The sequence below is a fragment of the Piliocolobus tephrosceles genome, chromosome 11 (genome assembly GCF_002776525.5).
Source record: "Piliocolobus tephrosceles isolate RC106 chromosome 11, ASM277652v3, whole genome shotgun sequence".
In the NCBI taxonomy this organism is placed as follows: Eukaryota; Metazoa; Chordata; class Mammalia; order Primates; family Cercopithecidae; genus Piliocolobus; species Piliocolobus tephrosceles.
The window spans coordinates 19843878-19856426 of NC_045444.1; the positions used below are offsets into that span (position 1 = coordinate 19843878).

General features: G+C 35.7%; 1 protein-coding gene across 1 annotated transcript in view; it reads right to left on the reverse strand.

The window, feature by feature from the left end:
• Positions 1-3590: 3590 nt before the first annotated feature.
• The window catches only part of DARS1 (aspartyl-tRNA synthetase 1), an 82403-nt gene continuing 73444 nt past the window's right edge, over positions 3591-12549 (reverse strand). Inside the window, exons 12-16 of the mRNA XM_023193747.1 lie at positions 12038-12080; positions 10038-10118; positions 8935-9046; positions 8686-8757; positions 3591-4313 (exon numbers count right to left, since the gene is read on the reverse strand). Of these exons, the coding sequence (XP_023049515.1) occupies positions 4222-4313; positions 8686-8757; positions 8935-9046; positions 10038-10118; positions 12038-12080 (400 nt within the window). The 3' untranslated portion in view covers positions 3591-4221. The remainder of the gene's footprint in view (positions 4314-8685; positions 8758-8934; positions 9047-10037; positions 10119-12037; positions 12081-12549) is intronic.

Below are 12549 nucleotides of genomic sequence, written 5' to 3' on the forward strand. Positions count from 1 at the left end.
TAGGATTCTGCAAATGAGGAAAGCTGAGGATAAGCAAGTTATCCAAGGTTATACATTTGTTAATGTAAGAGCAAAACCAGAGTCTGAACCCAGGCAGTGTGGCTGAAAGAACCCATACTTCTTACTGTTATGCTATCCTTTCTCACACCTGTCCACCTATCTTGAAAATATAAGATACTCAATACAAACTATTAGAACGAGTAAGAGATCAAGAATACTGCTGCATAAAAAGGCAACATATAAAAATTGATAACTGATAGTGTTCTTTACCCTCCTAACAATTCAAAAATGTCATGGAAAAGGAGATCCCAATCCTGCTACCAAGCAGAAGTGGCTCACTGCCCAATGCTCTAAGCCAATAAAATGACACTGGGTTTCTGAGAAAAGCTTTTTATTTCAAGTGACTTACAAGGAGACAGGAGTGCAGCTCAAATTGCTGTCTCTGTGCTGGTGTTAAGGCAGTGATTTTATCCTTTAGGGGGTGGATTCTGGGATTAGTAGGTGATTGGTGGAAGAGGTCTGGAAAGTTCTTTGGCATGTGTATTACCTCTTTATGCCTCTTTATGGGTCCCATGTGCCAATTTGGAGGTAGTTAGTATAAAATATGTGGTGAAACTTTAGGCTGTAACATTAGCAAGCTTGCTGTGTAAACTCTAGTTAGCCATATTGGTTTTAACTAATTTTAGACAGCTTTATTATAAGGGAGGCGAGTCTTAAGTTGTTTTTCTTATCCATTTATCCTGCACATCCAAGAATTTTTGTTAACTTTTTTTTTTTTAACTCCTTGGGGCATGGTTTCATTCCCAGTAGAAAAAAAACACTGTAAGGTGTTCTAACATAAACTGGAAAATTAAAAGCAGTTTTAATATGCTAATGTTAAGTAAAATTACAGTAAACAAAATAATGTCTATATTATGATTGAATTCATGGGGAACATTTATTTCTGGGCTGAAACTGAAAAAACACACAAGCCGGGCACGGTGGCTCGTGTCTGTAATCCCAGCACTCTGAGGAGCCAAGGCAGGTGGATCGCTTGAGCCCAGGAGTTCAAGACCAGCCTGGACAACATGACAACTACTACATGTCTTCACTAAACATACAAAAGTTAGCTGGGTGTGGTGGTGTGGGCCTGTAGTCCCAGCTACTTAGGGGGCTGAGGTAGACTGCTTGAGCCCAGGAGGTGGAGGATACAGTGAGTTGAGATCCTGCCCCTGCACTCCAGCCTGGGCAACAGAGTGTGATCTTTTACATTCTGTTACACTGAATATTTCATTTTCAAGAGTACTCATTAAATCCTGCCCACAAAAAACACTAAGCTACCTCACCAGTTTCTCCCCTCACCACATGTTTAGCAGATCCTTGCCAAGGCTGTTCTGACTCAGCTAAAATATCTTCAGATCTGCAAAGGACAAGGATGTCCAGCATTAACAGTACTAAATTCTTTGATAATTTTGAGAATAAAATGCTGATAGGAGTAAACAATAACATCACACAAAAAGCAAAATACTTTTTTTTTTTTTTTTTTTTGAGACGGAGTCTCACTCTGTCGCCCAGGCTGGAGTGCAGTGGCCAGATCTTGGCTTACTGCAAGCTCTGCCTCCCGGGTTCACGCCATTCTCCTGCCTCAGCCTCCCGAGTAGCTGGGACTAAAGGCGCCCGCCACCTCGCCCGGCTATTTTTTTTTTTTTTGTATTTTTTAGTAGAGACGGGGTTTCACTGTGTTAGCCAGGATGGTCTTGATCTCCTGACCTCGTGATCCGCCCGCCTCGGCCTCCCAAAGTGCTGGGATTACAGGCTTGAGCCACTGCGCCCGGCCTCGCAAAATACTTTTAAAGATATAAAAATGTTTTACTACAATTAAAAAAAATCAATAAATGAAGAGATATACCATGTTCATTCACTGGAAGACTAAAGAGAAGGAAATTCCAAGCCTTTTCAAATTATTCTATAAATTTAAGGTAATTCCAATGAAAATCTCAGGATTTACATATCAAATAAATCTGCAAAACAATATTAGACATTTACATTTATAGAAACATAAATATTTGGCAAAAATATAAAAACAGGAAAAAGAATAAAATGTTGAATTCGTAATAGTTACCTGTAAGAGGGTGCCTTAACTATGCCCACAATTTTTTGTTTTAAATTTCTTTTCTCTTTAAAAAATAAGGGCCAGGCAGGCACAGTGGCTCACACCCATAATCCCAGCACTTTGGGATGCCCAGGTAGGCGGATCACCTGAGGTCAGGAGTTTGAGACCAGCCTGGCCAACATGGAGAAACCCCATCTCTACTAAAAATACAAAAATTGGCTGGGCGTGGTGGCGGGCACCTGTAATCCCAGCTACTTGGGAGGCTGAGGAGAATCCCTTGAACTGGGGAGGAGGAGGTTGCAGTGAGCCAAGATCATGACACTGCACTCCAGCCGACCACAGAGCAAGACTTGTCTCAAAAAAAGTATATATATATAAAAGAAGGTCAGGCACAGCGGCTCACACCTATAATCCCAGCACTTTGGGGGGCGAAGGCAGATGGATCACTTGAGGCCAGAAGTTCAAGACCAGACTGGGCAACATGGAGAAATCTTGTCTCTACCAAAATACAAAAATTAGCCAGTCTCATAACCTGGTCTCAAAACAAATACATTAAAAAAAAAAAAAAAAAAAATTGAAGCAAATGTGATAGTGTTAAGATTTGATAAGACTGGATAATAGGTACAAGAGTATTTTATCATGTTCTAATTTGGTCAGCATGTTTGAAAACCTTCACAATAAAAAAGATTACATCATTGTAAGACTTTACAAACTTTATTTTGAAACAAGCTATAATATATGAAATTGAGAACAGCTCTGGGGCCAATATTATTGTACTATTTTAGGGCCTAGCAATTACATACTATAGAAGAAGATGGATATTCATTTTTTCTTGCTGTGGATTAAATTATGAAATACTTTTGGGGTACCTTCTATATTTAAGGTATTCTGGTAGGATATGAAAGAAAAAAATAAGAACTGAATCTAAACTTTCAAAGACTACACAATGTAGATGGTAAACACTCCCTTTAACTTTCAAAAATAATGGGCAGATGTTTGTGGTCCAGGGGTAACTTCCTAACTTTTTGACCCTATTTTTCTGCATATAATTTTTTCTTCCTGTACAAAAATATGTTTTGTTCCTGCCCAATATTTGTGGTTCATGTAAAATTAACATTAGCATCAACATTTGTAATAATCTAGAGGGAAAGTGCTTCTAATTGTAATTCTTACACAAAAATTTCTTTTTGATGGATAAGATGGGACTGTATTTTAGTGACGTTCACTAAGTATCAGTACCAGTTCCAGTTAAAAATGAAACAAAATTCTGCAATATATTTTAACCTATGTGAAATGAACTGTCAACCGACCCAAGCTGTCAACTTTAAGAACTCTATCTCTATGCCCATCTAAATATCTGAAATGAATACATGTTGACAACATATTAGTCTTCATTTATTTATATAAACCAGTTGTATATATTTTCTTTTCCCAAATTATAAATGCCTAGCACCAGTTATAAAATCAGGTCACAAAGTTACACAAAAACAAACTATAATTAGCTTTAAAATTTTATTGAAATTCAAGTTTAGAATTTAACAATTTAATACAAGATTACACTGAATACTTTCTAACCAGTATTTTAGCCTGCTTTACATAATTTCTAGACATAACTTTTAAGAACTGATACTTTCTGATTAATTTTCCATGATATGCCAATTATACAATCATTAAAATTTCAGATGCTATCTGAATATTCTTATTCCAATGTCAGAATTTAAAAAAATAAGTTCAAATACTGAAAATCTAAGACATTAACACTGGGGCCCCTGTAATATAGAAAAGAAGAAAAGTCGTACAATCTTAACTGTTTAAAACTTGTAACATTTACTGTAGTAACAGAATATGAATTTTTAACATAACCATATGAATTTCTGAAGTATTTCCTACTGACACACGTCTGAAGTTATAAAAATCTCTTTTAAACATATCTATACTGAATTACTCCAAAAATAACAGTGATACTTTAGGGCCTTGCAAATTTATTCTAGTGCATATTTTAAGTACCTAAAGTACAGCCTGTGCACTAGCAGGTTACTGGAAAGAGTAAGTGTGGCTTTCTTCGTTTTTTTTGAGGGAGGGTCTCTCGCTCTGTCATCCACACTGGAGTTCAGAGGCAAGGTGTGAATTTAAGGAGTGAGTCGTTTGGGATCACGAGGGAACATGGAGGTCTGACGAACATTATGCAATCCCAGAAACAGCATAGTCACTCTTTCCAACCCTGGGGAAGACAAAAATAATCATTAATTCCTTTCTGAAAATCTCTCAGGGTCTTACTTAGAACTATAAACATAAATGTAATTGTTAAACTAAATACTTTTCCTTATTAGGAAAGAAAATGACTATTATTTTGGGTTTATTTAAAATTGTTTTGAGTATTGATTCAGAAATAAAGATGCTGCTATAAATGAAAAGGACTAAGTAATATATCCTTAAGTGGTATGGAGTCTAAAATGTGAACCACAAAAATCTCTATAAGCCAGGCGCGGTGGCTGAAGCCTGTAATCCCAGCACTTTGGGAGGCCAAGACGGGCGGATCACAAGGTCAGGAGATCGAGACCATCCTGGCTAACACGGTGAAACCCCGTCTCTACTAAAAAATACAAAAAATTAGCCAGGTGTGGTGGCGGGCGCCTGTAGTCCCAGCTACTCAGGAGGATGAGTCAGGAGAATGGCGTGAACCTGGGAGGCGGAGATTGCAGTGAGCCGAGATCGCGCCACTGCACTCCAGTGTGGGCGACAGCGTGAGACTCTGTCTCAAAAAAAAAAAAAAAAAAAAATCTATATGAATGAACAAAATCTATGATGTAAACAATAAGAAAAACAAAAGACTTTATAAGCTTGAACATTTCAAATGATACCACACTCTGATTATATAGTCCAGGCAATGAGGATCAGAGCCATAAACTTGCTTAAGCAATAATAGAAGTATGCGAAAATTTATTGTAATTCTATAGACATTTAACATGGTGGACCCTATGATAAAAAGCTCTGGAGTACATTATTATACTAAGTGTTTTGACTGTAAAAAAGAAACTGATTTTTGAAAGGTGGTTAACAAGATTATGGTTCCTCCTTTCAATGGATTCTATGTACAGATGTAAAAAGAATGAAAAAGCTCTTTAGCTATTGATAATAAGTTATAAGATACATTAAAGTATTTCTTCTCCATCTGGGCTCATATTTAAAAAAATGATACATTAAGTAAAAAATGCAAATTACTAAATGGTTTATATATAATAGTATGCTTCAATTTGTGTAAAAATATTTAAAGAAATGTGTGTGTGTGTCCTTTTGTATATGCAAAGATATCTTTGCAAAGGTAAGCTGAAAACTAGAAACAATGGTTTCCTGTAGGGAGGCGAATACGCAGTATTCTCCTTTTTCCTCCTCCAATTTAAAAAACAGTGTTAAAATACATATAAAATCTACCATCGGAACCATTTTTAAGTGTCCAGTTTAGTAGTACCAAATACACTCACGATGTTGTGCAATCATCACTGTCATTCATCTCTACAACTCTTAAAAAAAATCACGTTTACATCCAGAGGAATGGGACTGCTGGGTCACATGGTATTTCCAGTTCTAAATCTTTGAGGAATCGCCATACTGTCTTCCACAATGGTTGAATTAATTTAAATTCCCACTGACAGCGTAAAAGCATTCCTATTTCTCTGCAACCTTGTCAGCATTTGTTGTTTCTCGACTTTTTAATAATCGCCATTCTAACTGGTGTGAGATGGTATCTCATTGTGGTTTTGATTTGCATTTCTCTAATCATCAGTGATGTTGAGCTTTTCTTCATGTTTGTTGACTGCATAAATGTCTTCTTTTGAGAAATGTCTGTTCATGTCCTTTGCCCACTTTTTAATGGGGTTGTTTTGCTTTTTTTCTTGTAAATTTGTTTGAGTTCTTTGTGGATTCTGAATAATAAAGGTACATGCACGTGTATGTTCATTGCAGCACTATTCACAATAGCAAAGACATGGGATCAACCCAAATGCCCAATGATAGACTGGATAAAGAAAATGTAGTACATATATACCATGGAATACTATGCAGCCACAAAAAGGAGTGAGATCATGTCCTTTGCAGGGACATGGATGAAGCTGAAGCCATTATCCTCAGCAAACTAACACAGGCACAGAAAACCAAACACCACATGTTCTCACTTATAAGTGGGAGCTGAACAATGAGAACACATGGACACAGGGAGGGGAACAACACACACACTGGGGCCTGTTGGGAGGGTGGGGTGGGGGAGAGCATTAGGAAAAAGAGCAATGCATGCGGGGCTTAATACATAGGTGATGGGTTGACAGATGCAGCAAGCCCCTATGGCACACTTTTACCTACGTAACAAACCTGCACATCCTGCACATGTATCCCGAAACTTAAAAAAACAAGACAACAAAAAACCATATGTAATGACCTTAACTAGTGCTATTTATTTTTAAAATTTTGCCCAGCTTTATTGAGTTACAATTGACAAAAATTGTATGTGTTTACAGTGTACAATGTGACACTCTGATACACTGTGAAATGATTAAATCAAGCTGATTAACTTATCTATCATCTTGCATACCTATATTTTTTGTGGAAAGAACATTTAAAATCTACTCTTTTAGCAATTTTCAAGCATACATTATTACCTGCAGTCACAATGTAGAACAATGGATCTCCAGAACTTAATCATCCTAATTCAATCTTCATACCCTTAGAAGACCAACTTCTCCCCATTCCAACAACCATTCTACTCTTTGTCTATGGGTTCAACTTTTAAAGGTACCATATGTATGTGAGATCATGCAGTATTTGTCTTTCTGTGTCTGATTTGCTAATTTGTTTAGCATGATGTCCTCTAGGTTAATCCACATTGCTACAAATGACAGGATTTCCTCCTTTTTAAAGGCAGAGTGTTATTTCATTGTAGAGATAAAATAGGTTGAGTATTCCTAATATGAAAATCCAAAATACTTCAAAATCTGAGACTTTTTGAATGCCAACATGATACTCAAACACACAAACAAAAAAAACAAAAATGCTCACTGGAGCATTTCAGATTTCTAGATTTGGCATGTTTAACAGTAAGTACAATGCAAATATTATAAAATCTGAAAAAAAAATCCAAAATCAGACATGCTTCTGGTCCCAAGCATTTTGGGTAAGGGATACTCAATCTATACTACACTTTTTTTTTTTTTTTTTTTGAGACGGAGTCTCGCTCTGTCGCCCAGGAGGCTGGAGTGCAGTGGCGCGATCTCGGCTCACTGCAAGCTCCGCCTCCCGGGTTCACGCCATTCTCCTGCCTCAGCCTCCGGAGTAGCTGGGATTACAGGCGCCGCCACCTCGCCCGGCTAGTTTTTTGTACTTTTTAGTAGAGACGGGGTTTCACCATGTTAGCCAGGATGGTCTCGATCTCCTGACCTCGTGATCCGCCCGTCTCGGCCTCCCAAAGTGCTGGGATTACAGGCTTGAGCCACCGAGCCCGGCCTAATACTACACTTTCTTTATCCATTCATCCACTGATGGACACTAAGGTCATTTCTATATCTTGGCTATTGTAAATAATGCTGCATTGAACATGAGAGTGCACAAATCTCTTCAACATACTGATTTTATTTGCCTTGGTATATAAGACCAGATAAGGAATTACTGAATCATATGGTAATTCTCATTGTAATGTTTAGAAGAATCTTCATCCTGTTTTTCCTCACAGCTGTACCAATTTTACATTCTCGTCAACTATTTACAAATACGGATTCCCCTTTCTCCACATCCTCACCAACAATTATCCATTATCTTTTGGCTAACAGCCACAGGTGTGAGATGGTTATCTCACTGAGGTTTTAATTTATATTTCCCTAATGTTAAGTGATGTCGAGCATTTTTTTCCATATGCCTATTGGCGATTTAAATATAGGTTTTACATTTAGGCCTTTGATCCATTTTGAGTTTATTTTTGTATATGATGTTAGGTAAGTGTCTAATTTCAATCTTCTGCAAATGGACATTAGTTTTCTCTGTAACATCTATTGAAAAGACTGTCCCTCTACCAATTTTAATTTGAAAATTTTATAAGTATATATTGTACTTTCCAAAAAACCCCAAAACAAACAACAAAAACTTCAATAAAACTATACATTCAAAATTTTTAAGAATGTTTGATATGGACATCCAAAGATGAGTTAAATATTTACTGATTTTAAATTGCAGAGCAGTCCCTTACATATACTGTAGAAGTGTTCTTAAAGTCAATCAAGTAATACATCTCAATAAAAACACTTAGCAGCTCTTTGAGCTATTTTAAGGTAGGGTTTTAATTTGTGCTAATGTGAATGAACTCACAGTAGCAAGAGAGAAAACAGGGTACTCCACTTATAAGGTATTTGGCTTCTAAAAACTTAAGAGAAAAAAATGGCTAGAACTTTATGACAATAATATTTTAAAACACACAAGTTAGCTGTTCATTTTGTTTCTTGGAAAGCAAATTTTCACTTACGTCATAATTGACTTTTAAAAATTCTTGTAATTTAAATTTGTATTATACTTAGAACTTACAAATTTATTTATAAGCAATAACAGAATATTACCAATGCCTCCACCAGCATGAGGAGGAGCTCCAAAGCGGAAGGAATCAATGTAAGCCTTGATTTTCTCCAAATCTACAAAAAGACACAAAACAAAACAAAATGTAATTTATCATCTTATTTATCTTAAAAAATCACAAAAGCAATTACTGTTCAATGGAGACTTTTTAAAAAGACCGAGAAGTATTTTAAATGTTTACAATGTATTATTTTCAGAAAATACACTCTCTTAAATTATTTTAAGTTGTTTACCAATTCCATGATGTAAAGCTCTCTCTGTTAGCAGCTGAGGATCATGTATTCTTTGAGCCCCTGACAATATTTCTTCTCCTCTCATGAACATATCGTAAGAGTTGGACTGTTTCTGCAAGAGAAAAAACACCACTCTTCAAGTGACTACTATCCTATTTCAATTACACACATACAGAAAAAAATCTCTGTTGCATGAAAAGCAAGTTCATTTTTTCCTATAATTAACAATGTAACCTTGTTCTCTAAAGTAGAATTAAACTACTGAGGGCTGAATAACTTTTTCTTTGTTTATATCAGATTTTGTGTTCTCCTCCCATACCCCCCAATAACAAATCAGAGCGCCACATCTAATTTTCAAGAAGCAGTGTTGATCCTTATTTCACTTTATCATCTGAGATGTTTTTAAGCATGATATGATTTTGGGTTGACTTCTGGAACTCCAAGTTAATAGGTGTGAGTCTTTATTATTATTTTTACTTTAATCCCCTGTCTTTCAATAAACCAGTGGTTCTCAAAGTGTGATTCCTGGACCAGTAGCTTCAGTATTACCAGAAATTTGTTAGTTGGTCTGGAGTGGGGCCAGCAAAATGATCAGGCTCCCATTCCAGAGCAACTAATGAGAAATTCTGGGTGGGCCCCAGCAATCGATGTTTTAAAAAGCCCTCCAAGTGATTCTGATGCACGGTAAAGTTTAGAAACCACTGCAATGGAAAAATGGTAAAAGACCATAAGACATTATTTAGATTATTAACTCCCAGGATACAACGTGAATTCCCAGTTTAAGGTCAATGACAGGATGATTTGCTAAAGTATGCAAATCTAGTAGTACCAATTGTAATTTACATAGTCTTTCTGCCTCATTAATCCTCAGAAAAATGACCAAGGATAATGATTTTAACACAGATCTAAAAAATTAATTTTCTAGAATATTCAAATTTTACAATATCATTTTGACCAGTGGTGACAGACATCAGTGGTAATACATATGTCTATCAAAACTGCAAATTATTAATGAAAACCATTATTCCCATTATGCAGTCTGACAGTGACAATAACATTGCCCTTCTGCCCCCAAATGGGTTACTGAAAACCGAATTACTTACGGGATTTCTTGGGTCAGGCATTGTATAGAAAGGTCTTACAGCCAATGGATATTTATCAAGAATATAAAAATCTGTATCATACTATAAAAAGAATAAATGCAATTAAAATACATTTTTAAAAAGTAAAATGGCTAACATTTTGGTAATTAACTTTTTTACACAAAAACTTTGGTTCTTCATAATTAATTATATTGTATATACAATGAATATCTTGCTTTTTTTCAGGTAACATTTTTATCATATAGCATTTTGCCATGGTGTCATAAATTCTTGCAATATCTAATTTTTAGGCATTGCTTATTATTCATAGTTCTCAAATAAAATTTTTTTTTTCTTTTTTTTTTTAAGAGATGGGGTCTTGCTCTGTTGCTTAGGCTGGAGTGCATGATGCGATCATGGCTTAAACAGGAACCTGGCTAATGTTTAAAATTTTTTGTAGAGATGGAATCTCGCTGTGTTTGCCCAGACTGGTCTTGAACTCCTGGCCTCAAGTGATCCTCCTATGTTGGCCTCTCAAAGTGCTAGAATTACAGGCATGAGCCACTGTGCCAGGCTTATGGTTTAAATATTCATTTTTTTCCTGTTTTTTTTTTTTTTGAACATGTAATCCCTTTCTAATTTCTCCCCCATTCTAAATTATGCTTTGATAAACATCTTTGATTTTTACTTTTTTCTTTGTTATTCTAGTTCATCTAGTCATTCTGATGCATTTTATAATGAAAAAAAATTATCTGAAATCCTTTTGGTTGTTATAGAAACTATATTAAGTCTATGAATTATTTTGGGAAATTTGACGTAATTTATAATATTCATCATTGAAAAACATGGATTATCTTCCCAACAATTTAAATTTTTATCTAGATATATACATGAGATTTTGGTAGTTTTCTTCAAATGAATGCTGCAACTGAAAGAAATAAATGACATTAACTTGAAATTACAACTTTTTTTAGAGAATGCTTACTATGTGACCTAGATTTAATTAAAAAGAAATAAATTACATTTCAGGGTCGGGTGGGGTGGCTCATGCCTGTAATCCTAGAATTTTGGGAGGCCGAAGTAGGTGGATCACCTGAGGTCAGGAGTTCGAGACCAGCCTGGCCAACATGGTGAAACCCCGTCTCTAAATACAAAAAATTAGCTGGGTGTGGCGGTGGGCGCCTGTAATCTCAGCTATTTGGGAGGCTGAGGCAGGAGAATTGCTTGAACCCAGTGGGTGGAGGTTGCAGTGAGCTGAGATAGTGCCATTGCACTCCAGCCTGGGCAATAAGAGCGAAACTCTGTCTCCAAAAAAAAAAAAAAAAAAAATTACATTTTAACCGTTTGTGACTTTCAACATTTTTGATAAAACTTGAGAAGAGGATGTTAACAGCTGACAAACTGAAATTGGCTCTGCTGAAACAGCATTTTAAAAGTATAAACTGAATTATTGTATGGCTTCAGAAATATCAGTTCTCTAGTTTAACAGTTTCAAGTGCAACCAGTAGGAGGAGCTCAAGGACTAATTTTCCTTTTCATTATACCAGTATCTTAAAATTTTTAAAAAGATCACACTAAGCTTAGCTTTTATCCTCTTTGGAGTCTTGGTTTTAGAAAATGAGATTGGAAAGTAGCTATTACATAAGAGGCAGAGAGGAAGCTCATTCATCTTTAAGTCTCATGAAACAGCAGGGGTACACAGGGAAGATCAAATCTAAATAATTTCAAATAACTTGGAGGTCATTTCTAACTAATCCGACATTCTAACTATCACTTTTAGAGACACCTCAGAACAACTTCGTAGAAATATTAAATACTGAGTTAATCAAATCATCTGGGAGAAAGGCAGGCTGTCTGAATATTTCTCATTTTTCTAAGAAAAAAAATTTTTTAACGTCCCTCTTTTTATTTATTCCAGAGTCACACTATTCTAGGAAGCTCAGTCCCCTCTGCAACTGTTTTTAGTCCCAAGAGACATTTCAGAATTAGAAAAAGAAATCCAGCATATACAAGAGTCCTACCTTTTCCTTTACCAAGTGACCCAACAGCTTTTCATTTGGCGTACTGAAAAAGAAACGCGAAATCAGTGTTTGAAGATGAAACGGCAACTTAAAAACGTTAATAAGGAACTTCTTCTATTTGAGTTTCTCAAGGGATTACAAAATTTGGCCAAAATACGCAGTTGTCTATTCTGCTCTTTTCTTAAAAGGCAAAAATCACTTATGAGTATACCTTGACAGAGTGACTCAGCGCTTAGATGCTGTTCAAATATTTAATTAAAGCAATAAACAGAATTTAGCAATTCATCGATTCAGAAATATCATGGATGAAATAATTTCCTATAATTACACATAATAAAAGTTCGCTACACTAATATGGGCTTGTCTTGCCATGAAATAGTCTTCCCTTTTTGGTACTCTTTATCAATGGTTTATGAAATAAAAATTAGTATTATCCAAGGTTTTAAAATAGTGTTTATATGAACATGTTACATTTCTATAGCCAAGAGGTAGTTACTTTAGTTTCCTACGTA